The sequence below is a fragment of the Vicia villosa genome, linkage group LG6 (genome assembly GCF_029867415.1).
Source record: "Vicia villosa cultivar HV-30 ecotype Madison, WI linkage group LG6, Vvil1.0, whole genome shotgun sequence".
Classification (NCBI taxonomy): domain Eukaryota; kingdom Viridiplantae; phylum Streptophyta; class Magnoliopsida; order Fabales; family Fabaceae; genus Vicia; species Vicia villosa.
In genome coordinates this window covers 145961314-145987614 of record NC_081185.1, presented here as the reverse complement: position 1 = coordinate 145987614, position 26301 = coordinate 145961314, and the positions used below count along the sequence as shown (strand labels likewise).

The following is a 26301-nucleotide window of genomic DNA, read 5'->3' as shown; positions in this document are numbered from 1 at the left end:
GTTTGATTCCCGCTTTTGTGTACGAATGGAACCTACGGGTAGAGACTTGTGATGGTGTACGGGCCATGTGAAGTGACGATTCATGGGGAAAGGCTCATGAGTCCGAATCCATGTCGTATGTCAAGATTTTTCCAAAGGATTCATGACTCGTGCCACCTCCTAGACGTAAAAGGGGACGGGAATATGGGGATGCCTTGGTATTGGTTTCCGATTAATAATCTTGTGTTGAGTTGTTGAACTCTAAGTATGATTCCATATAATGTTAGTGTGAGAACTCAAGGTCTAGTTCCTTATGACTTGAGACTTATAGATTAGAACCTTGTAAAGCCGAGAGGATCCATAGGATAGGGAACTCACTGGGATTTTATATCTCACCCCATTATATATTGATTTCAGGTACTACAGGTTCCGCGAAGGGTAAGGAGAAAGAAGTTTGATTTCCTTATTCCTTGTTCTTATTTTGGATATGGCGAAGCTTCCGTTGTGGAGTTCTTTTGAGATCATTGTCTGATCTAGTTCTTAGCTTTTTATTTTGAACATCTTGTATGTATTATGCCATTGTGTAGAACTTTAGTATTTGGGCATTAATATGTATAATGTGTTGTCTAGGAACTTATTGGTATTTCAGTACCAAATACTTGGATTCATGTATACTTATATGATTTGATGCATGTATTTATATATGGGTGTTACAGTTGGTATCAGAGCAGGTCGTATCCTCGACCTAGCCATGAGATATTATAAGTGTTCTTTCTGTCCAAGATGTGTTGTGTTCCCATGAGTTTTGTTGTGTTATGACTATGGCATTGAGCCTGATCAACTTAATCCCATTTTGATAACCTCCAGGAACATGGCGGACGGACGCAGGACTCGTGGTCGACCCCCCACACGACCTCCACAAGTGAATACACCGGATGGCGGTGCGAATGTTCCATGGCCCCAGTTCATGCAACAGATGCAACAGCAGCAGAATCAGTTCATGCTGCAGATGATGCAACAGATGAATGGCGGTCATAATGCTCCAGTGGTTGTGCCCGAAGCTGTAGGTGGGACTTATAGAGATTTCATTCGCATGAATCCTCCGGAATTTCATGGTGGATTAGATCCTATAAAGGCGCATGAGTGGGTGGCCAATGTAGAAGGAATCTTTGAGATCGTACATTGTAGTGAAGAGGACAAGGTAGTGTTTGCTTCTCATTCGCTGAAAGGTCCAGCTATGAGGTGGTGGAAGGGTGCTTCTGCTTTGATGATTACTCAGGGAGTACCTAAGGAATGGGAGAATTTCAAGACCACTTTTATGGAGAAATACTTTCCTAGTTCACTGAGGACTAAGAAGGAGTTGGAGTTCCAGCAGTTAAGGCAGGACAATATGTCAGTAGCTACTTATGCTGAGAAGTTTGAAATTTTGGCTGCTTACTCTAGGCAGGCCGCGTATGCTCCTGATGAGGGTTGGAAGGTGGACCAGTTTCTGTTTGGTTTAAGGGCTGATATCTCACATAGTGTGTCCCAGAGGGAGTTCACTACTTATACAGAGTTGTTGCGACAATGTTATGTGGCCGAGACTAGTTTGAAGAAAGTTCAAGCTGAGGAAGATTTGAAGAAGAAGAATCAACATGAAAGAGGAAGGCCAAGCCAACAATTTCGACCTAGGCCACAAGCTTTCAAAGGAAAGCAAGTGCGAGGTCCTCGGTCTAGTGCACCTCCGGTGTGTCGTAGTTGTGGTAAGAATCACCTTGGAAGATGTGCCTTTGAAGGGGCGAAATGTTTCCATTGTCATCAAGAAGGGCATATGGCTAGGAATTGTCCTCAGAATAGGAATCAAGTTCAAGGAAGGGGTACTGGTAGAGTTTATACCTTGGATGCTAAGAAGACCAAGGGTGATAACTCTTTGATTGCGGGTACGTGTTTCATTAATGGGCATTCTTGTTTTGTTCTATTTGATTGTGGAGCAACACACTCGTGCCACCTCCTAGACGTAGAAGGGGACGGGAATATGGGGATGCCTTGGTATTGGTTTCCGATTAATAATCTTGTGTTGAGTTGTTGAACTCTAAGTATGATTCCATATAATGTTAGTGTGAGAACTCAAGGTCTAGTTCCTTATGACTTGAGACTTATAGATTAGAACCTTGTAAAGCCGAGAGGATCCATAGGATAGGGAACTCACTGGGATTTTATATCTCACCCCATTATATATTGATTTCAGGTACTACAGGTTCCGCGAAGGGTAAGGAGAAAGAAGTTTGATTTCCTTATTCCTTGTTCTTATTTTGGATATGGCGAAGCTTCCGTTGTGGAGTTCTTTTGAGATCATTGTCTGATCTAGTTCTTAGCTTTTTATTTTGAACATCTTGTATGTATTATGCCATTGTGTAGAACTTTAGTATTTGGGCATTAATATGTATAATGTGTTGTCTAGGAACTTATTGGTATTTCAGTACCAAATACTTGGATTCATGTATACTTATATGATTTGATGCATGTATTTATATATGGGTGTTACAAAAGATTACATGTTCCTTACTTTCAAGCCACCAGCCTCTTTTGGTTTGAAAATATTACTACATTTTATCCAATTGATTCCTCTCTTGTCTTCATTACCATGGACACGAAATATGTTGTCAATTTGGATAATTTCCTTGATGATCTTCTTAGGAGCTTTATAAAAAGACATGAAATAAAAAGGTAAGCTTGGAAAGACATAATTCATCAATGTTACTCTTCCTCCTAGTGATAGCCAATTATCTATCCAAGACGAGAGCTTCTTATTCATGCTATCAACCATAGGTCTCCAAGTTTCACACCTTCTTGGATTAGACCCTATAGGAATGCCAAAAAACATGAAAGGTATAGACTCTACACAACAAGATAAGAATTGAGATGTTGCCTCCAAGACATTCTCCTCTATATGAATGCCAAAAAGCTTGCTCTTGAAGAAGTTCACTTTTAACCTTGACACCAATTCAAAACCCCTTGGAGTTGCAGTCAAACTCAAAAAATTCTCCCAACTACCTTTCCGAATTATAAGTGTGTCATCTACAAATTAGAGAATCTTATGCTCAATTTGATCATCTATTTGGAACCTTGCAACAACTTCTAACCAAACTGCTTTATTGATTAGGAAAGCCAAACCTTCTACTGTTATGGAAATCATAAAAGTGGATAGAGGATCCCCTTGTCTTAAGCCTCTCTTAACCTTGCAATCATTTGTCGGGCTCCCATTTACTAAGATTGACGTGCTACCAATGAAGATGCATGCTTCCATCTATCTTCACAATCAATACTCATAAGAATAAACATGAGGTCATTCTAACTCACACAGTCGTGAGGTTGTTCAAAATTAATTTTCAAAAGCATACACTGCTTCTTGTCTTTGTTTGCTAAATCTATTATATCATTAAGCACTAGAACACCATCTAACATTTGTCATCCCGTAACAAAAGATGTTGTGATTCAGAAACCACCCTACTAAGAATACTTTTTAGTCTTGCAACCAACCGTTTTGAGAGAATTTCATAGAAACAACCAACAGGGAATTTAGGCTTATATTCATCTAACTCTTGAGGGCTCAGAATCTTTGGGACAAGAGCAATAAAAAAATTTGTTATAGACTTGTGCATCTTAGCATTCAAATGGAAAATTAGTAAACAAATCAAAATATCTTCTTGTGTAATTCATTTAACTTTTAACCTTTAGGTCATTAGTTAAACTACATTCATAGTTTTCTCTTACTTAAAAGTTCTTTTGGGCTTATAGACTATCATATAAAATTAAATGAGAGCTTCTATAGAATTATAAAAATAAAATATATTTTTAACTTAGAGGAGATGTTATTTTAAAAATTCATAGTTATTGCAATATTATTTTAATATTTAATATATTATATTACCTTTTCTAAAAATGTTTATTTAGATGTTTTAGATATGGTTTATATCAATTGCTTAATGGATTTCTATTTCTCTCAAAAGTTACTGAGATACTTCTTGGAGGTAGTTCTGCATTAGTTGAGAGGAAATTGGAAACTGGACACACTCATTAGATACTTAATTTTAGAAACTCTAAAAAAATAATACATGGCCAAGGCCAAATATGGTTGTGAATAGAAATAAAGGGGATGTTTAATGTTGGAGTGAAATATGTCATCATAGATGTACTAATAGAGCACTTTTAAGAGCCAACTATAGGATGTACATATAACAAGTTCTTGTGATAGGTAATGTTGAATGTTGCATTGAGCTTGTTTTTAGGAATTAGAGTTGGTTTGGGCTGCTAGTTAATATATCTAGTTGGAATCTTAAACCATTATTTAGTTTTATTTGGTTTGATGAGTTTCCTAACTATGCTTAATTGGAAAATAATTAAATTTCAATTTGTCTAACCTAATATTATTATCAGTTCTCTAGATTTAGGATAGGCATTAATTTTAGTAAAACAAATATAGCAACACTGTGATAAACAGGATGTGTTATCTTGGTTAAAAGAACAGGTTGAACAAGATGTCCTATGAAGAAGAATGTTGAGTTAAGATGTTCTATCAACTAAAGCAACATGTCAGACAAGATGTCCTATGCAGAAGCTATTTGACATCGCGATTGTTTGGACTGGGTTGTTAGATAGGTTCAAGATTTAAATGATTCAGAATATTCTGGGAATATTATGCTATCCTATGTAGAGCTGACTGTTAGGTTTGGAAGATTCGAGTCTAAATCAAGAAGAATATTCACTTTCTAATTATGGAGATAATTTAGGAAGATTTGATTGAAGACTTATCTTTGTGCAGAAGTTTTATGCTGATTTGTAGCAGCCAATAAGCTGTGATTAAAAGCCCAAATCCAGTTGGGAAAAAGGTTATAAATAGAAGCATTGTAACCTAGGAAAAATTACTAGTCGAAGATGTAAAAGTTTAAATTATTAAGGTTGAGTCTGTAAGCCACTCTCTAGAAGAGTTGGTATGTGCGAGCCTCTCGAATATCATGTAGATATGAGAGTAGGACTGATGTTTAGAGTTGTAATTCTCCATTGTTCATTCTTAAGCTTTTAAGCATATAATGTTCATTATTCTTGGAGGAAGCTTTTAAGTCACTCTAAGTATAGTTCTTAGTCAAGAGTCTTTGCTAGGTATTGTTTTGGAAGTGTGTCTTCCTGTTTTACATATCGAAAGTTTAACATCAGAAGCCTGCGGGATTGATACAACCGTTAGAAGTTTCGGAATGGAAGGGGGACAGTATTTCTATGGACTTTGTGACGGGATTACCTAATACTTCAAGAGGACATGATTCTATTTGGGTGATTGTTGATAAGCTTATGAAGTCGGCTCATTTTATTCCTATTAACATCACATACCTAGTGTCGAAGTTGGTGGAGATTTATACCAGTGCGATTGTTAGGCTGCATGGCATTCCTTTGTGTATCGTGCCGGATAGAGATCCGAGTTTAACATCTGATTTTTAGAAGAGTTTGCAAGAGGCGTTGGGTTCTAAGTTGAGACTGAGTTCGGCGTATCACCTCAGACGGATGGTCAGATGAAGAGGAATATTCAATCATTGGAGGATCTGCTAAGAGCATGTGTTCTTGAGCAGGGCGGTTCGTGGGATACTTACCTTCCATTGATTGGGTTCACATATAATAATAGTTACCATTCTAGTATCGGAATGGCACCCTTTGAGGCATTGTACGGTCGGAGATGTAGGACTCCTCTGTGTTGGAATGAATTTGGAGAAAGTGTGGTGCTTGGACCAGAAATTGTCTGATAAGCTATCGAGAAGGTGAGGTTGAATCGAGAAAAGATGAAAGCTTCACAAAGTAGACAAAAGAGTTATCATGATAAGCGAAGGAAGGATTTGAAATTTCAAGCGGGTGACCATGTATTTTTTAGAGTTACACCTGTGACTGGTGTTGGGCGAGCATTGAAGTCTAAGAAGCTCACTCCTTGTTTTATTGGTATGTATCAGATATTGGAAAATTTTGGAAATGTGGCGTATAGAATAGCGTTACCGCCTAATCTTTCGATTTTGCATGATGTGTTCCATGTATCACAACTCCGGAAGTATGTTTTCCATTCGTCGCATGTGGTTCATATGGATGATGTGCAAGTACGGGATAATCTCATGGTGAAGACGATGCCGGTATGAATTGTGGACCGTGAAACAAAGACGCTCAGAGGCAAGGATATTGCGTTGGTGAAAGTGGTTTGGACGGGAGCTGCTGGAGAAAGCATGACTCGGGAGTTGGAAAGCAGGATGCGGGAATCCTATCCCGAGTTGTTTGGATCAGGTAAATTTTTTAGGACGAAAATATTCTAAGTGGGGGAGATTTGTAACACCTGTATATCGATTTATTATTTAATTTGAATTATTTTAGTATTTATTGAGTTTTGGCGTATTGTGAGCGACCGAGTCGGTATTTTTGCGGGATAACGGGTCGAGAGTCGATCGTGAATTTTAATATTTTTAGTATTAGAAATATTATTAGAATAATATTTGGTGTTTTGGGAATTTATCGAGTAATTAAGATTAAACCGAGAATTTGAGACTAAGAGTAAAGGGGGTATACTGTGAGTAAATTAGATGGGCTAGAGGTAAGTGTTGTACGTGAATAATTTTGTTTAGGCCCAAATTTAGTAGTGAGGCACTTAGGGTACACCACTAAGGTTTTACATAACCAGAAAACATAACATTGTGGATAAAGAGCAAAGCAGCAGAGAAGAGGAAAATAGGAGAAGAGAGAATACGAGCAATTTTCATAGCGGAACGATTTTGGGGGATTTTGACCGGAACGTAAATTAGAGAGACCTTCAATCCAAAGGTAAGGGTGGGGTTCTTGCTCTATAAACGAGGGTATGATGAATTGTATGTGGGGTTTAGGGGATTAATATTGTCTCTGCGTTTCGATTGTCGCTCTGATACATAGCACTCGGGGGACAAACGCGTGTTTTATTAATTATTTGTTTTGCTGAATTTTCAATGACGTTTTGCAATTTAATTTGTACTTTGAAGTTGTTTTGTGAAGATGCTATGGTGTTGACTTAATTTTTGGGAAGTTTTGTGAATCCACTGCGTGGTTAAATTTTATTCGATGAAGTGACTTTTGGAGACTAAATAATTTATTATAGTTGTCCATTTTGATTATATGTGCTATGTATCTATGTGAAGGTGTGTATGTCGTAAATGATTTAAATGACGAAATGTGATATCCCATATGAATGTTTGAAATTTTATACTCAGATTTATGAATAAATATTGGGGTAGAATTGGGGTGTTACACGTTGTGTCAGATCAGATGTCCCAACAAGTAATAGGATGTCTGGAATTTGATATACCCTAATTTCAATTACCTCTTCAAATTACAAATCATTGTGTTCCTATATGACTCAAATATCGATGATAAAATGTTACTTTGATTTGTAGTTGATGACATGGATTGTGGTATGAGCCAAAAAATTAGTCATTGTTCTAATTATTCCATAAATGATTTGAATATGATGATACAAAATATTTGATCTCTTTTAATTGAGCCAATGCTTATTAATAAAAGAGTTGGCTAAGGACGACTTAAGTTAAACAAAATAATTGTGTAAAGTATATATAAGACAATGCTTATTAGCAGAAAGAGATGCCTAAAGAGAACTAACACCAGTTCTTTTATCAGAAAAGTAATGTCTAACAAGGATATACGCCAACATTTTTATCAGAAAGTACTTTTGAATGATGCCTTACATCATCACTTTCATTAGAAAGTGCTGCCTAAAGAAAACTAACATCATCTCTTTTATCAAAAAAAGTTGTCTAAAAAGGATTTATGCCAACACTTTTATCAGAAAGTGTTTATTAATGATGCCTTACGCCAGCACTTTTATCAAAAAGCGCTGCCTTAAAAGACTTACAATGACATTTTTATCGAAAAGTGCTACTTAAAGAGGACTTACGCCAGCTCTTTTTAACATAAAGCATTGCCTAAATTGCGCTTAAGCCGGCACTTTTACATTTAAAAAATGTGTTGCATATGCGTACAACAGCGCCTAAATAGATAGTGCTTGAAAGCGGTGCCTAAGATGATAAAAAAAAGCATTGTCTAAGTTCTTATTTGCCATAGTGTGACTTTTCCTTGGTCCACAATAGCGTGGAAGAAGTCATGGAGAAGTTAACCACACTCTCCTAAATAATAGAGGATTAACTACCCACTCCCACATCTCTATAAAATGGTTGTTATTCTCGAGGGGCATAGGATCCTGGCTCAATACTACTATAAATACTTTAACCTTAAAGTTTAAAAAGAAAATCTCATATTCACACAAATACTAGATACATAAAGCTACCAATGTCTCTCGATCTACAAACACAATTGAGTTGTCTTTTATCGCGTCTTGAGCTCCTAGAATAGAGTTATTCATTTAAAATTATTGCTAATATGTAAAGAGAAACAACTAATAGTTAAAGCATAGTGTTGATATCAAATTAAGTTTCACATCCTCGTTGAAGTCATCAATGGAAAAAGATTTCATAAGGGCCAAAAACCCTAACATCTTTCTAGAGTATATATCACCACATATTGTCCCGCCATCAATGATGAGTTTCTCTTTACAAATTCCCTTCTCTAAAAAACCCTAACGTAGCAAACGATTGTAAAAGAGAGAAAGGTTTTAGGCTTAAAAAAGACTGACTCGAAAGGTTCTTGTTGAACATTTATCCAAAGGGGTGTAGGTTAAAGGATACGTAGCCAAAGGATATTAGCAAAGTTTAAAGAAAGAGACGTGAAGAAAAAAGGTTCTCAAGATCCATGAGAAACGAAAAAGGGGATGTTAAATATAGGGCTCTCCGTATATCTTACAACAAAATGAAATTGCACGATCTATAGTAACTGGTATTGGGAAACGTGAACCGCGCCACCAATTGCTAATATCATATTTCATATTGGTCATAATACACGAGGACTCTGGTATAAGAAGGCATCAATATTTCCAAGCATAAATCCAAGCATCGAGGATCCCTAGTAAACATTTATAATCACGGGTACGGTCTTTAATGCATCTGTTCATAATGTTACTAATGTCCAATCTAATATTTTCCACTCTCTCCCTTATACTAGAGGCCGAACTAAAACATGCACGACAAACCCTTATTCTTCAAGTATGAACATTGGCTTAGGGGAAAATTGTTCTAGGCTGCTCGTAAGGCTCGCGTCGAAAGGCCCAATATCATGCATTGCGTGTAAAGGCCCGTAGATAACATGAGACTCAACCACACTTGAGGGAACGTGATTCCGACCTCAAGCACACTACCCACAGTTGGATTAGATCGAAGGATCACCTGCATTAGGCGTCAAATTTCATGGAGACGGTTTTTAACTACCCTCCTTATATAAAGCATAACATGTGTCATTTCAAATACTATATCATCCACGCACTATAATTACATTTCATTCATTCATATATATATATATATATATATATATATATATATATATATATATATATATATATATATATATATATATATATGGTGTTTACCATTTAATAACATTGCAAACTTTTCTGTAAGAGATCTTTAAAAAGTATATGTTAATTGTGCACTGACAGAGTTGTACGTACAGCCATTATGAGATAAGGGGAATATAATTATTTCACACGTCAGAACATAATAAGGTAATGTTGTTTAAAAATAAAAAACTAATTCAAATTTAGGATTATTTATAATAATTTAATTTGAAAATAGAAAACAATCAAATTATAGATTATGTTGCTAACAACAAATCATCCTTATCGTCATCTTCAATAATGTTGTTGTTCCTTTATAAATATGAGTGAAAACAATTAATCAAAATATATTACAAATTTACAATGTCTTTCTTACCTTCTTTCACTTCTTTTATTTTCTCCTTAGTTGTATGTTTGATCATTTTTGAATATCACGTAGATGCTAATTCTAACGAGATCACATCAAAACTAGTGATTGATGCCGGTTCTGGAAGACTTATTCCAGATACATTTTTTGGAGCTTTTTTTGAAGTAAATTACATTTTTAATTGATTTTTATAATTGTTAATATTACATATAAATTATTGTATGCGTGAAATGTTATCTTATAATATATTAATGTAATATATAATTTTCAGGAGATAAATCATGCTGGAGCTGGGGGATTATGGGCAGAACTTGTGAATAATAGAGGTATATATATTGTCACTGAAAAAATTCATCTTTGAGTTTATTTTCCTAATAAGAAACAAATTTCATATATTTACTTTAAAATTTTATGTTACTAATTTTGTTTCCTTTTTAATATTTATTCTAGTCGTTAGATCTGTTTCACTATTTTATATATCTTTTGTAAATTAATGTTTCAGGTTTTGAAGCAGAAGTTTCCACTAATGGGACCTCAAATATTTATCCATGGACAATTATTGGAGAAAATCAATCATCCATTATCGTATCAACCGAACATTCTTCTTGTTTTGAGCGTAATAAAATTGCATTACGTATGGATGTTCTTTGTCATAAAAAATCTTGTCCTCGAGGTGGTGTCGGTATTTCCAATCCAGGTTTTTGGGGAATGGTGAGTATCAATTAATACAACATTCTATTTATCATTTAAAGAAAATTGGAGTTATTTATAATATTTTTACAATGTTTTATATAAACAGAATATTGAGGAAGGGAAGAAATATAAAGTAGTGTTCTATGTTAGATCACTTGGTCCAATTAATTTACAAGTTTCATTTGTTGGATCTGATAATGGTGTCAAAATAGCTTCAACCAAAATAAGGTTATAATTCTATTTCTTTAATTAATTTTTTGAAACGACATCTTGTTTATTATTTTATTATTATCCAACTAAAATAAACTAATTATTGAGTTATTAATGAATGAATATCAGAGCTTTTGGAGTTAATGTTACAAAGTGGAGTAAGATGGAAACAATTCTTGAAGCCAAAAGTACTAATCACAATTCAAATCTACAAATAACAACAACTAAAAAAGGAGTATTATGGTTAGATCAAATCTCAGCCATGCCATTAGATACATACAAGGTATTATGCATAAAATAATAATAATAATAATTATTATTATAATAATTAAATTATATACAATTATTTTATTAATAATTATATTTATAATAATAATAATTAAATTATTTTTTAAAATTTGGAATAGGGTCATGGTTTTCGAAGAGATCTTTTTGAAATGTTGGCGGATTTGAAGCCAAAATTTTTTAGATTTCCAGGTATGATAAAATAATAATAGTTTAATTTTGTAACTTTAATTAATTGTGCTGAAATTGATAGTAAAATGATTATTAATATTATTTTAATTTATAAAAATTTATTTGATCCCTAAATTTTTATTATTGGTTATAGGTGGTTGTTATGTTGAAGGAGATTATTTGAGAAATGCTTTTAGGTGGAAAGATACAGTTGGAGCATGGGAAGAGAGACCTGGCCACTATGGTGATGTCTGGAAGTATTGGACAGATGATGGATTTGGTTATTTTGAGGGGCTTCAAGTAATTTTTTTTTAATACTTTTTTCAATATTAAATATTTTTCTTTTCTAATTAAAAAATATTAATATTTTTGTTTATTAAACAGTTATCTGAGGATCTTGGTGCATTTCCAATTTGGGTGTTTAATAATGGTATTAGTCATCATGATGAAGTTAATACGTCTGCGATATCACCATTTGTGCAAGTATAATTTTCTTAATATTATTTTTTATTATTTAAAATGTATTTATAATTTTAATTAACTTATTTATTTATTTTATTTACACTTTTTGATTATTAATTAATAGGAAGCCTTAGATGGTATTGAGTTTGCGAGAGGTTCTCCAAAATCAAAATGGGGTTCTCTTAGAGCTTCCATGGGACATCCACACCCATTTGATTTGAGATATGTTGCAGTAGGAAATGAAGATTGTGGTAAATATAATTATGAAGGAAATTATCTCAAATTTTATGAAGCTATAAAACATAATTATCCTGACATTCAGATTATCTCAAATTGTGACGGTTCTCAACAACCACTCAATCATACAGCAGATCTTTATGATTTTCATGTAAAAATATTATTTAATTTAATTATTTATATTTGTTTTCAATTTTAAAAATATTACTTTTTACTATCATTAATTTTGAATTGATGTAAAGTGACTTACATGTTATATATATATTTTTCAATTATTAGATTTATTCAAATTCAAAGGAGATGTTTTCCCAATATACAAGGTTTGATAATGCATTACGATCCGGACCAAAGGTTTGATTATTAATTATTTTTTTGAATTTATTTATTGAAATAATTATTAATTGTTGGAAAAATTTATTCATGTTTTATTAATTACACTTTATAGGCATTTGTTAGTGAGTATGCTGTTTGGAAGGAAGATGCGGGAAATGGAAGCCTTTACGCAGCTGTGGCTGAGGCTGCATTTCTTATTGGACTTGAAAAAAATAGGTTAGGTTATATATATATATATATATATATATATATATATATATATATATATATATATATATATATATATAACATTCCATTAGTTTTTTTCCAACATTCTACTAGCTGAAATGTCATTTCTGCATTCAAATGTTCCTGCACAATAACTTATTGAGTTGGTTTAACGTACCAACATTTCATCAATTTTGACATAAATTTCAATTATTTTTCTATTTTTTACAGTGATGTCGTCAGCATGGTTGCCTATGCACCCCTCTTTGTAAACACAAATGACAGAGCGTAATTTTCTAATGTCTTGCCATTCATTTTTATTTACCATTTATATACATCTATATAAACAGAGATGATTTATTTAATTTATTTTCTATATATTTTCAGTTGGATGCCAGATGCAGTTGTATTTAACTCTTATGAAAGTTATAGAACTCCAAGTTATTGGCTCCAACAATTTTTTATTGACTCTAGTGGAGCAACCTTTCTTAATTCAATTCTTCAAAATTCTTCTAGCTCAATTGTTGCATCAGCAATTCAGTATAAAAATTCTCAAGATGGAAACAATTATCTAAAAGTCAAGGTAATAATAACTTAATTTAAATAAAGATAAATGTTAGTGTTTCGTACTTACTTAAAAATTAAATAAAATTGGAATTATTAACTTTTGCAGGCAGTGAATTTTGGAAATGCAACGGAAAATTTTAATATTTTAATAAATGGTTTAAAATCAAAAGTTCAACAATTTGGTTCGTCAATGGTGGTGCTTACATCCTCCAATAAAATGGATGAGAATTCTTTCTCAGAACCAACAAAGGTACACTTTATTTTTAAACAAAATAAATTTACAATTTTTTTTAAAAATAGAAACTATTTTTTATTTTTTAATCAGAATTATTGCAATATATAATTTTTTTTATCAATTTTTTTATATGTGCAAATTGTGCCTAAAAGAACTCCACTTTTTAATGCAAGCAATGACATGATTGTTGCTCTTCCTCCTTATTCAGTTACATCACTAGATTTATTAATTTAAAACAATATGATGTTGGATGGTTTTTTTTGTTTATATTGGAAGAATGGGAGAAAGTTGTTTATAAGCAATTAATGAAAAAAATGTATAGAGTTTTATTTCTACTGCATAGATTATTTCTCCCTTGCCATCCATATATATATATATATATACATATATATATATATATACATATATATATATATATATATATATATATATCAATATTTAAATTTTATATCAAATTAAGTAAATATAATATACTCAAACCAAAAAAAGAAATTGATACACTTGGGAAAACAAATAAAAACTGCACATTTGAGAGAAAGACGGACCTTTAAGCATATAAATATTTTCGATATGTAAGTGGTGGCAAAAAACTTGAAGAAGTCTATGGAAAGTTTGTCCATTCATCAAAAGCTAAAAAAAAAATTTAACCAAATTTTTTTTTAAATTATTTTTATAAGAAAAATGGACTAATTAGAGTACAAGGGGTACCTTTGCTCGATACAAGAAACATTACAAATTTAAGAAGTCTCTAGGACTTTTACATCAGTCATAGTATCTAACACACACTCTATTCTTTACTCCAATTACAACCACAACCACGAGATCAGTTCAATGTTCGACACAATATCATCAACAAAACTAATTATGTTATTAAACATATATAATGTTGTTTCTCATCAACCATAAGCTAAGCACTACACAGTGTCCATCCAAATCACACCAACATTAGATTTTCTTGCAATACTGTAAAAAAAAATGGAAATGATTTCTACCGTCCTCATTCTTCTCCTCCTCCATATCTAACCAACGGAAAATATTTTCCCATACCTTTAGCCCTATTCTACATTGAAAGAACAGATTAGCTAAAGTTTCTCCATCTTCCAAATAGCAAGCATGTACCTTAACATGAATATCATGCAGAATCCCTCTCCTTGAAAGTTGATCTCTGGTTGGAATTCTATTAAGCAACATCCTCCATACGAAAATCTTTATCTTTGAAGGAACCTTTGTCTTCCAAATTCGTCTCACATCTCGTAAAAAGCCAAGGTTTGGAAGATGAAAATCGTGAATAGTAAAATGTGAGTGAATAGTGTACGGACAAACATAGGTGTATGGAAAACAAGGAATTCGGTTTACAACCCAACTGGGTCGAAAACATAACTCATGCCCGAAACTAACGACCAAAAACTAAAATAAAAATAATGCTGCAACTTCAAACGAAATTCTAGAAAATATGAACTCCGCATATGCCCTTGTGTCATACCCCAAAATTTGCCCATCATATTTCAATATATCTTGACTCATATGATCTTCAGTTAATCAAGCATATGCAAGAATTGGGCACACTTACTTATCTCCTAAACAAACAACCCACAACTAGGGTTTTGGCTTCTCCTAAAGAAAAAACAAGTTCTGACAATTCACGTGGACCTCATAACCTCACATATGCCTCAAAGGACCCTCATGCCAATTTTCAAGCCCTGGTTCATAAGATTGATCAATCAACTACTCAAACGATCAATAATCGACTGGTTGATCTAAAAGTCAAACTATGGTCAAACCACAGTCAAAACTCCTGATTTTTGGTCAGCATCCTCATTATGAAGTATCATTCATCTGATCAAAGGTTGATCATGATCCATCAAGAAAAGCTCCAAGATCATCAAAAACCTAAGTTTCTAAATTAGGGTTTCTAGGTAAAAGTCAACCGAACTTTGACCAGCCATAACTCTCTTATACTTTCTCAAAAATTCCTCAAACAGAGCTCATTCTCAAGGAAATTTGATTCTCTATAACTTTGATGTTGGGCCCAATGTCAAGAAATGCTTCCGCATAAGAGATATAAGCCAATACATTACAGGTCCTTCTAGAAGATCGCAAAAAGCTGTTTTTTGTCATGAGCCATATCATCAAGATAAAATATCCAAATGCAAAATATGTTCCAAAGTGGCTTGTAGAAGACATCTTGAGGTTTCCAAAAAGTCCTAGAACACCTTCATTGGTTTAAAATTGAGAGAGCTATGACTGTCAGAAGTTAGAGAAATTTGAAGAAAAGCATGAAACCCTAAATAACAAAGTTCAAACTTTTAAGTAATAGGCTCATATTTTTATGTTATCCACGTGATTCCAAGCTTATGGGGGGCCTAAAAATGCATTTGTCATTATTTTATGATTTTTATTTCTTTTAATTTGAATTTATTCATTTAAATTCAAAATAAAATAAAATAAAATCAAATCATAATTAAATGATGAAAATCTACATGTTTATTCTTCCTATTTTTAATCAATTCAAAAATCATGATTGGGACCCATAAGACTATCTCATGCAATAATTCATGATTTTATTATTTTATTTTTGAATTTATTCATTTAAATTCAAAATTAAATCAAGTAAAATCAAGATTTAATTGTAAAAAGTTATGAGATTAATTTGGTAAGTTTAAATGGCTAAGGTTACACGTGAAAGGGTTTGGAAAATAGCATGGGACAAATTTAGAAAGATCTCATGAAAGAATAAAAGAAATCAATCAAATATTTTCTTCAAATAATCTCATGCTTTCTCTCCAAGATTTTTTAACCCTAATTCACCTCTTATATAAGGCCAACAAGGGCAGCCTTTCCAAGGACGAAAAAAGAGAAGGAGGGGAGAACTAGGGTTTCAAAGAAAAAGAAAATATCAAAGGAAGGTGCAATTCTCTTATTCTTCACTCAAGGAGTTTCAAAGACAAATAGCCATTCAATCTTCTTCCTAAGGTATTATATGGTAAGTTTACATGATTCATAGCATGCCATACTGTCCATAATCCATGTATCATGATTCCCATATTCATTCATATATTTTACTTTCATAAGTCTTGATTTACCATGTTTCAATGCAAACTAACCACGCATGTGAGTTTATAATGATGTTTAGAAGGGATTGGAACCATTACTTTGAAGGTTACACGCGAGGAACGAGTTACACCATTGTTAGGGCACAAGCCTTTTCTTCTTCGTATTTTAATTTTCGGGGCATTTCCGGCCAAACTAACAACACCATTAGATTCCTGGGGCCTTAATTAGTGGATCTGGGTGTTTCCCTTGTGTGTTTATTTTGTGTTTTGCAGGTTCCAAGATTCAAGGATTGGCCATGGCGAATGGAAGCAAAATCCGCAGGTAAAGTGGTGGCTGAATCCGCAGGGGCGGAGGAAGAAGATGATGACTGGGACGATGGACTTGTTGACTATATGCGTGGATGTTTCCCATAACGCCATTGGACGGTCAGCAAAACTGGTTTCTCTCCCCAACTTTAATTGGTCATGCGTAGCAACACTGGGTCCCACATGCTGTTTGGTTGACTTTTTTCCTTTAAAGCACTCGATTACATATTTCTTCTTTTGTTCTCATTTAATATCAGCAAACGCATATGGTACAGCTGGCAAGAGAAAGATGCTGATGGCCTAAAGGGAGTTGGTTCGAATCCTCTCCCTTGCAGAATTTTGATTCTTTGTTTTCTTTATTTCTGATTCACAGATCCAATGCATACACGCTCATCAGGACATACGACGCACCCTCAAACGTACACCACTGGATGCACAAGAGGACTAATCTAATGGCTAAGAACATGCAAGCTCACCATGGATCCTCCCCAACCAACCACACAGGATTAAAGCTAAGTGCTTTTTAATTTTCTTTTTATTTTTAATTACATGAATACTTTTATTCTATTATTTTTCTCCTTTTCTATTATAATTATATTGTTTATTTATTTTAAATTGGTTTTTTTATAGTAAATTATTATTATTTATTATTTAATCAAAAACCCGATTTTTCTTGCAACATTAAAAATAATTTATTTTAAATTGGTTTTTTTAGCTAGTAACTATTTTAGGGTAATAATTTAATTTTAGGCTAATTAAAATTATTTTGTACCTTAAACTTTGATTTCATCATGACCACTAATCACTGTTAGGTAGATGTCATCCATCAACCTAGGGTCTTTACCTCATTCCCTAAAATCAGGGTTTACCCTCGCTTCAAAACTTTTTGTTCACCTTGTATTGTTTGCCTTGCCTTTAGTTATTCTATTAATCTGGTTGTATTAATCAGTTAGGTTTGTAGATCTTTAAATGCACTGACATTTCTCTTCTTTATGCCCAATTTTCAGGGTTGATCAAAGATCTTTCAGCCACGCGCCTCACCCTACCGAAAAAGCTAAGTTTTCTAATTTCCTTGTTTAAATAACTTTATTTTATTTTATTTTGCCTTATAAAATCTAAATTAGGGTTTATTTTCAAATGTCGATGAATCTCTCCTACACTCACCCCTATTATTTTTTCTTTTCAGATTGATCAGGGGTTCGAGGAAGATCAAGGCTCAAGATAATTAAACTAATTATTCATCCCTCTTATTTTCTGTTTTTATTCCCCATCCCCGCAGGTGTTTATTGTAATAGCGTAGGAAATTTTGTTTCTGCTTTATTTTATTTTAATTGCGTGGTTAGTAATTTAGGGAGTGAAAACCATGAATTGAATCTAGAATCACCTAATTACAAGATAAATATCATTGGAGTTAACCACGTGATTGTTGCACCCACACACCTTTAGGGTAATCCCTCTTGTTGCCTCTGTTGCCTGTTGCCTTATAATTCTGTTGCCTCTAAGTATACTAAATAGTCAAAGTCCCTCGATTCCGAGGATACCTAAAGCAAAGGTTGCCTTATTCAGTGATATCATCTAGTCCCTCGAAGTTGCCTCGGTTTAAAAGATGATTGTCCCAAATTGCTAAGGTATCCTCGCATGATGTCTTAAATGACTATTATATCCTTCCCTTAGTGTAATACCCGACATTATATTTATTCGATCTTTATAAATTGGTATAGAATAAGATGGATAAATATGATGTATATTCTACTAATTGGTCTTTAGTGCTAACTAAACCTATTAGTGGCAATAGGAAGGGTATAATGGTATTTTCGCCCTTAAGTAGAATAGAGTCATGTTTGGATCCCTCATTCCTTTCTTGATAAAAAAAAATAGAATTTGTGAGGGAGAGAAAGAGGAGAAGAAGCGTGGAAAGAGAGGAAGAAGAGAAGAGTTTCAAAACTTGGTCCAATTGTTCAACCTTGCATGCATCAGATTCTGTCCAACCTTTGCTCCTGTCATCATCTCCATCTTGCTACATCATCATCATCATCTGATTTCATCTCTAAGGTGAGTCCTTAGATAGAAACCATGGGCTTTGCATGTTGGGGTTCTATTTGGGGGTTTAGGGATTGTGTGATAACTAATGGATCAATGAAGCTAATTATGTTGTTTTGCCTTAAATCCTTGTTAGTTGATGATTCTGAATAAAATGCATGTTTTAAATTCGTGGGAATCTGGTTAGTAATGCAGGGGATGACTTTATAAGCACTTTTGAACTGTCATAGAATCCTTAAAAACGCAGAAAAATGGTTCTGGTTCAGTGTAACCGGTTACGGGTTTTGGTGTAACCGGTTACGCTGTTGAAAAACTGAGAATCTGGGCTTTTGGCGTATCCGTAACCGGTTACGGGTTCTGGTGTAACCGGTTACACTGGGCGCAAAAGGAAAAATTAAGCAAATTAAGAAATTCATATCTCCCGTTTCGTACGTCCGTTTGACGCGTACCCTGTACCGTTAGAAAGCTAATTGAGTGTACTATCTAGGAAAATTAGCTTTGGTGTTTAAATAATATTTTTCGGCATATCTGACATACCTTCAGTTAAAGTGCGACACTGATTTTAATGGAAATCCGAGCATTTCTCTTTGCCATTTTACTCTTTGCATTTTATTTTCTTTTTCGCAACTACCTCATTTAGGAGTTGCTTCCTTGTACAGAAGCCTATTCACAGGCATTCCATCAATAAAATGATTTTTTGATGCAAAAGCTTTCTTTCTTTCTTTTTCGCATGCGAGATGTGATTTAATTCATTATTAAACATTGCATTGAAAGCATGGGGGCAATAATCACAAAATCAAAACGAAACATGATGTTACATAAACATAAAAGTGTTCTAAGGGACGCCATTTGCATCCAAACGTTGTTTTCTGTGCAGGTTGCAGGTTCTAGCCATCACCTTGGCTCATGATGTGTCACCAAGGTCATCATCATCCCACGTGAAAGTTCCAGAGTATAATTCATCAGTACTGGTAAGCATGAAGCACCTGAAAAGGTCCATATCCCTCTTCCATATGACAGACGAAGAGTGGTCTCCCAAAACTCGTGATTCCCCAAGCAGCTTAGGATGTAAGGAAAGTCGAGCAAGGTCATTTCATCCCCAGCAGAGCTATGCTCCAACCCTCAACGCAGTTACCAATAATCTTTGGTACTGTAGGGTCCCAATATCAATTCACGATGATGGCTCAAGATCACAAGCAACGGACCCCAACGATCCTACTCTTCTGTCCCACCAAGGGCCTTTATTAGGCACTCTCTGCATATAGTATTCATTGCATATAGCATTGCATCCTCGAAAGCGTAGCGTATCCATTACAATGGATCATTACGCCATAAAAACTCAAACATGCATACAAAGCATGAGCCAGATAATAGGAGCTAATGTTGAATCAGAACAATGACCCATCCCCTCAAAGTTGTTGCCTGTACAAACTTTGCCTGATATCTGCTATCATACTACAAACACTTTTAAGCTGCGGTGCCGATACGAGGTATCTTCAATCTCTGATGGGTGTATGACACAATGTTTTCTTTTGTCCCTCGATGTCGAGTCGATGTCGAGTCATAAGATCGCCACGGTGTCTTATTCCTTTCCAAAGTGTGGAAAATCGCACGAGATTTTCTTTCGATGTTGAGTCATAAGATCGCCACGAGATCTTATTCCTTTCCAAAGCATGGAAAATCGCACGAGATTTTCTTTCGATGTTGAGTCATAAGATCGCCACGAGATCTTATTCCCTTTTCTTCTGTTGACGAGTGGATCGCCACGAGATCTTCTTTCGATGTTGAGTCATAAGATCGCCACGAGGTCTTATTCCTTTCCAAAGTGTGGAAAATCGCACGAGATTTTCTTTTGATGTTGAGTCATAAGATCGCCACAAGATCTTATTCCTTCCCAAAGTGTGGAAAATCGCACGAGATTTTCTTTCAATGTTGAGTCATAAGATCGCCACGAGATCTTATTCCTTTTTCTTCTGTTGACGAGTTGATCGCCACGAGATTTTCTTTTGATATTGAGTCATAAGGTCGCCACGAGATCTTATTCCTTCCCCAAAGTGTGGAAAATCGCACGAGATTTTCTTTCGATGTTGAGTCATAGATCGCCACGAGATCTTATTCCTTTCAGTCCTGACGTTGAGTCGTAAATCGCGCGAGGTCTTTTCCTTTCGATCATTGTTTCATGCAACCATTCTCTTTGAAAACCCCGTGTCGGCACCGCTACCACGTTATAAGCTATCTCCATTCAAACCCATTACTCACTATAAATTCTTCCACCAGAAAAACAAAAATTTCTCTTTCCCCAGCAGATAGCAAAAATAAGGATAACACTGACACCATCTTTTCAGGACAAATTTTAGGTCTTGGATATTTAATCATCTTCTACCTTGAATGTTCGAAAGGCTAGCGCCAATCTCACCTTCAAGTTTAAGACGATTAAATAGGGGCAGCTGTCATACCCCAAATTTGTCCTACCCTATTCATCTGGCTTATAATTCACATACATACATCCTTTAGGTCATAATCCAACTCATGCATTCATATCATTGGTATTATTCAAAGGCCAGCAAGAAAAAGCTCTATTGCAAAGAATTTTGATCAGAGAATAAGGAGACTGAGGTATAATCATGTGGCTCTAGGTTCATTGAAGTCCTCCTGGATTGGGGTGTCTCTCTGCTTCAAATCAGGGCATCGATTAGAGGGTACAAGCTTGCAAATCATCTGGTTCTTTAAATCAGGGTTTCTTTGACTAAAGTCAACCAGTTGACTTTCTGCTCAACATTTAATCAGAAGTGGCTTCTATGTGTGGAAAACTTCTCATACTGACTGTGTGGATGTGTTTGTTTGACTGGATTTGACCGGAAGAGATTTAATCGGGAATTTCACCAGTAATCGGAGAAAAATCAGAACAGTTGACTTTTGGGTCGAAATCGGAAGAATTAGTCGAATATTGACTTTTGGCGGAGATTCGGTCAAGAAAAGTCAAAGAATGGATAAAGTCGGGAGTTTGACAAAAGTTGCCAAAAATAGAAAAATAATCAAAAAAGGAAAGTTTTTGTACTTAGAAAATTTTGGGCTCTTAAAAGCTTGATGAACAGTCCACTTCACCATCAATTTACACATGGCAAATGACATTATTTGGAGAATTTTCCAACATCAAAGTTGTTCCTCTCATGGAGGAGAACAACTTTGTAGTTGGACACTTTTCCATTTGAAGCTTGGTTGAAGAGTTATCAAGGTGTGAAGTTGAGGTTTTTATTTGAATCAAGTCACAAAGCTGGGCAGATTTTTGGTCATGCGTGAAGCATTTCAACAAACACATGGCGTACCATCTTTGAGACAATATTCAGAAAACTACAAGCACTCAATTGATCTAAGTTTGATATCATTCTATTCTCCTATATGCCTTCTACACAATGAGCAAAGAATCATCGGTTTTGGGTATGTGGTTTGGAAGATATGATGCCTCAAAGTCATGACCTTGCCAAGGCACACGTTGCCGAGAATCCAGGCCAAGATCCAGGCCACGCGCGCAGCATTCCCACAAACACTTGGTGTGCCAACTTCAGATCCAAATTTCTTCCTCCACAAGTCTCCATGTTGGGCAAGCTTGGTCTCTAACTACTCTTCGCCGTGCCGTCTATCTAATGAGCTCAAGAACATTGATTTTGGACGCGTGTGGATCAAGATACGAGAGCTCAAAGTAGTGCTTTGGCCAAGTCATGATTTTGCCATAAATATGAGTCAAAAATCTAAGTCTGTGTACAAAACAGGATCAGTTAGGCCAAGTGATGTTTGGGTGCATTTCTTAGCATGTTCCAAACTTCATCTCAACAACTTCCAAACATCAAAGTTATTCAATCCCATGCCCTCTTCACTTTGAGCACAAATTTGAATCAAATGATGGAGCACACCTAGAGTTATAAGTGTGCAAAGCCATCACCATGGACATGTTGAACCAAGTAGAGTTTGAGTTTTGTTTGCAACAACACACCAAACATCACTTATTTTGAAAGCCCATGCACGTGAAAGAGTGAGGAAAGGAAAATATTACAATACAACACACATCACCATAGCTACCATGTACACTCATGATATATAAGAAAACTCCTTCACAACACACGCGGACGATCACGCTTTTCCTTTTCAGTTTCACACAACTCTCATCACTCTTTCCACTCTCACCCTCTTGATCTCTCGCCTATCTCCACCATAACCGTTTTTTCAACCACCCTAACCACCACCGTAACAAACTTCAACAACCACTTCAGTTCATCCTCTCCAATCTCTATATCGATCCAGAGCTCCTTCACATCAATCAGCATCATCACAAATCAACAACCACCACCTTCATCCGGAACCGTCATCACTATCGCCTCAAACAACAAGTGCAACCGATTTACATTTTCTTCCATCTCCATCATCAAGCCGAAGCGGACTCTATCATCACTACGGTACAAATGGCGAGATCTCCAAAGCTGAGTCCGGTTCTTGGTTGAAGATTCGCAACAAGGATCGACAGCAATCGTCAGCATCTTCACCGTTCGGGACTTAAACCAGTGGCGCCTTCTTTCTCTTCTTGTCTTCAAGATCAACAGGTGAGTTCACTGAACGTTCTTCAGCATGCTATTCATCCACGATAAGTCACGAAATGTATGTGTTGCATTCTTACGTGCTTTGTGTTCTTGATGTTTGGATCTGTTTTCCTGAAATAACGGCTGTTGAAACGTGTGAATCGTTTGATCGGAGGTTAGGAATGAACATGAACACGTTGATTTGTCTAATATTGCTGTTAGAATAGATCCATGGAACTGAGGTCTCGTATGCGTAATCGGTTTAGTTGATAGATGGAGTTTTAAGGAAAATGGAGACTAGATTTGGATAGAGCAGAGAAAACCGAGCTGAGCGATGGTGGTTTCTGTTATTTCTGGAAAAAACGATACGCCTCCGCCGCGAGGCTCCCCGGAGAAGACGATCGGAGAAGTTCTCCGACGTCTGAGTTTTGTTTGGCTATTTGCATGGCTGAATGACGTGGCGTATCCTTATTCGTCCCCGTTCCCATTTTATTTCATGTTAGTTTCATGTCAATGATTAGAATGCTATGTGTCGAGTGCTAATTGGCTCGGATGATATTTTGCCCTCTAGTAACTTAAGTTCCAACGTGACCAATTGAGGTGAGGTTATTGCATATCATGTTGCGTCCTAATTGTATAAACCATATGATGCAATAATCACATGCTGTATAATAAAAACAAATAAAAGTGAAATAACAAAAAGATGGAAATGGATGGTGTAGTTGGGCCACGAGATTATCTGGGCCTGCAACAATTCTGAAGCGTACCCTTGCCTTACGAACACACCACCACCCGACAAACTGGGCCTGAGCGCTACTGCTCTTGCCACCCCTCTGTTTGGGCCCAGTTTGTCTCTTAACTAGTTTTAATTCATTTCCAAATTACTGATACACCCCCGCTGTCTAGATTTTAGATTTTTCTTTTAAATTTTGTTTCATAAATTCTTTTTAACTCAAATAAAAAACACATAAAATAATTTTAGATATCATAGGATGTGTAAATAATTGTCATGATTTTCGCTTTTTTTTTTAATCGCTTTTAACCCTTTTAATAAATCTTTTCTTTTACAACACTTGAATTTTCTTTGTCTAATATTTCTTCGTAAATAATTCTCTGATAGACTTAGGAATTAATTTTTAGTCTCGTTTTTGTATAGAATTAATAGATGTATATGTGCTTGTGAATAATAGTTTGTTTGTTATAATTCTCAATTTTATTTGTCGCATATTGATTTTCCTCTACCTATTCCATGCGCAGTTTTTTGTTAATAAATTGTATAGCTTTTATTTTTTACTCCCTTGTGTAGACAACTTAGATTAGAAATAGGATTAGTTCCCTTATCATTTTCTTTTTCTTTTCAACTTTTAAAATACTTAATAAGTATCGATGAAGATCATACCGCTACTATATTTCATAGTAGGAAAGAAATGATTGGGGTGTAGGCCCCGATGTATGTTCTTTCCTACTTAGCGGAGAAGAAATGATTGAGGTGTGAAGCCTCGATGTATTTCTTAACCGTTGTTTAGAGAAACGATCGTGGTGTAGGCCTCGATGTGCATTCTCTAAATATCCACAAAAGAACTCTTTTTGTATCTCCTTTACTTAGCGGAGAAGAAATGATTGAGGTGTGAAACCTCGATGTATTTCTTAACCGTTATTTAGAGAAACGATTGTGGCGTAGGCCTCGATGTGCGTTCTCTAAATATGCAAAACAAAACTCTTTTTGGTATGATCTAAGTCACAAATTAAAATCCCCATAAAAAACACCAACCAAAAACACTTCAAAAAACCTAATAAATGTTCAGACTTAAAACAAAAGTGAGGAAGTGATGCGAGACCTTGTAGTAGGCTCTCGTCATCATGGAATTACCCTAAAAGACACAAACCAATCATTTCCTTTTCTTTTGCCTTGTTGGCACCTAAGGGCACCGTTATTTCCGCTCGTACGCATCGTAGGCGATCCCTTATGCAAGAGCGCGAACGTTAACTCCGCCCAACTAAAAAAAACACAAAAACAAACAGAAAATTGTGAGCCGAGCTACGGTAACTCTGATTCCTGAAAAGGATACGTAGGCAGCGGGGTAGGGCCCGTGCGAGTATATTTATTTATTTTCCCTACATTTTGCATTCATTCGCATTTAGACATAGACATAGTTAGACACCCTTTAGATAGAAACAAACATAGGTGGATACCATCGAGTACGATGGGCGCGTGGGGTGCTAGCACCTTCCCCTCGCGTAACCGACTCCCGCACCTAGATTCTCTGGTCGCAAGACCCCGTTCCTTCCTTTGTTAGGTTATCTGATATTCCTTTCCCTTATGGGATAAATATATTGGTGGCGACTCTGTTCATTTTTCGCGAGCGTGCGACAGCTGGCGACTCTGCTGGGGATGTTGCTAGACCTGTTGCTGGTCCATCCTTAGTGAGTCGATCCTAGCCTGCGTTTGTTTGTTTATTTACTGGGTGTTTATTTGTTTTATGTCTATATCTTGTATATATGTTTGCATGTTTATTTTCTGCTTGCATATCATGTTTATTTCTGTTTGCACATCATGCATATGGATTATATTCTGTGTTCCTTGGGGTCTTCTGTTCTGTTTTGCAGGTTGGGTGAGATGTTCTATGAGGTAAAAGGCCCAATACCCAGGCCATGAGTGATACCTTAGGAACTAGGAATAGAGTGGCCATGACGGACAGAAGACGTATGTCTGATTGATCCGATCATGTATCCACGGGCAGAGCTTGGTTGAAAGAGGCAATATCGTATGATTACGCCTACTTTCAATCCTCTGTTGGCTTTTTTGACCTACCCTGACCTAGATTCACCTGTGAGTGGGGATGGATATACATGACAGGTACCGTTGGTGACCGTTCTGTTCTGTTGGTGACTTGTGTTCTTAATGGTTTCACTGTGCCTGTGCCGGACCTTTGATCCTGCAACGTCCGATCTCATTCAGAGGCCACACACACTTCTCCTATGTGGGGAAACCTCCATTGCATCATTTACATCATAACATGTTTACCTTTCAAAAAAAAAAGAAAAGAAAAGAAAGAAAAGATGTAATAAAAAAGAGAAAGAAAAAAGAAAAG

General features: G+C 35.4%; 2 protein-coding genes across 2 annotated transcripts; both read left to right on the top strand.

Moving 5' to 3' along the window:
- Positions 1-5786: 5786 nt before the first annotated feature.
- LOC131614912 (uncharacterized) lies at positions 5787-6131 on the top strand. The gene has a single exon (XM_058886446.1). It carries the CDS (start codon positions 5787-5789, stop codon positions 6129-6131), a length of 345 nt encoding a protein of 114 aa, XP_058742429.1.
- A 3704-nt stretch (positions 6132-9835) lies between these two features.
- On the top strand, positions 9836-13473 carry LOC131614911 (alpha-L-arabinofuranosidase 1-like). Its single transcript, XM_058886445.1, has 15 exons — positions 9836-10003; positions 10111-10165; positions 10342-10550; positions 10639-10760; positions 10872-11025; positions 11150-11219; positions 11353-11498; positions 11583-11681; positions 11785-12048; positions 12177-12248; positions 12343-12446; positions 12669-12725; positions 12825-13020; positions 13111-13252; positions 13376-13473. Exons 1-15 carry the CDS (start codon positions 9836-9838, stop codon positions 13471-13473), a joined length of 1956 nt encoding a protein of 651 aa, XP_058742428.1.
- The last annotated feature ends 12828 nt before the right edge of the window (positions 13474-26301 follow it).

Bases quoted from the DNA above. Each gene is read 5' to 3' on its own strand.
- LOC131614911 (XM_058886445.1), top strand. From the start codon at position 9,836: ATGTCTTTCTTACCTTCTTTCACTTCTTTTATTTTCTCCTTAGTTGTA. The intron at 11,220-11,352 runs GTATGATAAAAT...TATTGGTTATAG, and splicing joins AAAATTTTTTAGATTTCCAG to GTGGTTGTTATGTTGAAGGA. The intron at 13,021-13,110 runs GTAATAATAACT...TAACTTTTGCAG, and splicing joins ACAATTATCTAAAAGTCAAG to GCAGTGAATTTTGGAAATGC.
- LOC131614912 (XM_058886446.1), top strand. From the start codon at position 5,787: ATGAAAGCTTCACAAAGTAGACAAAAGAGTTATCATGATAAGCGAAGG.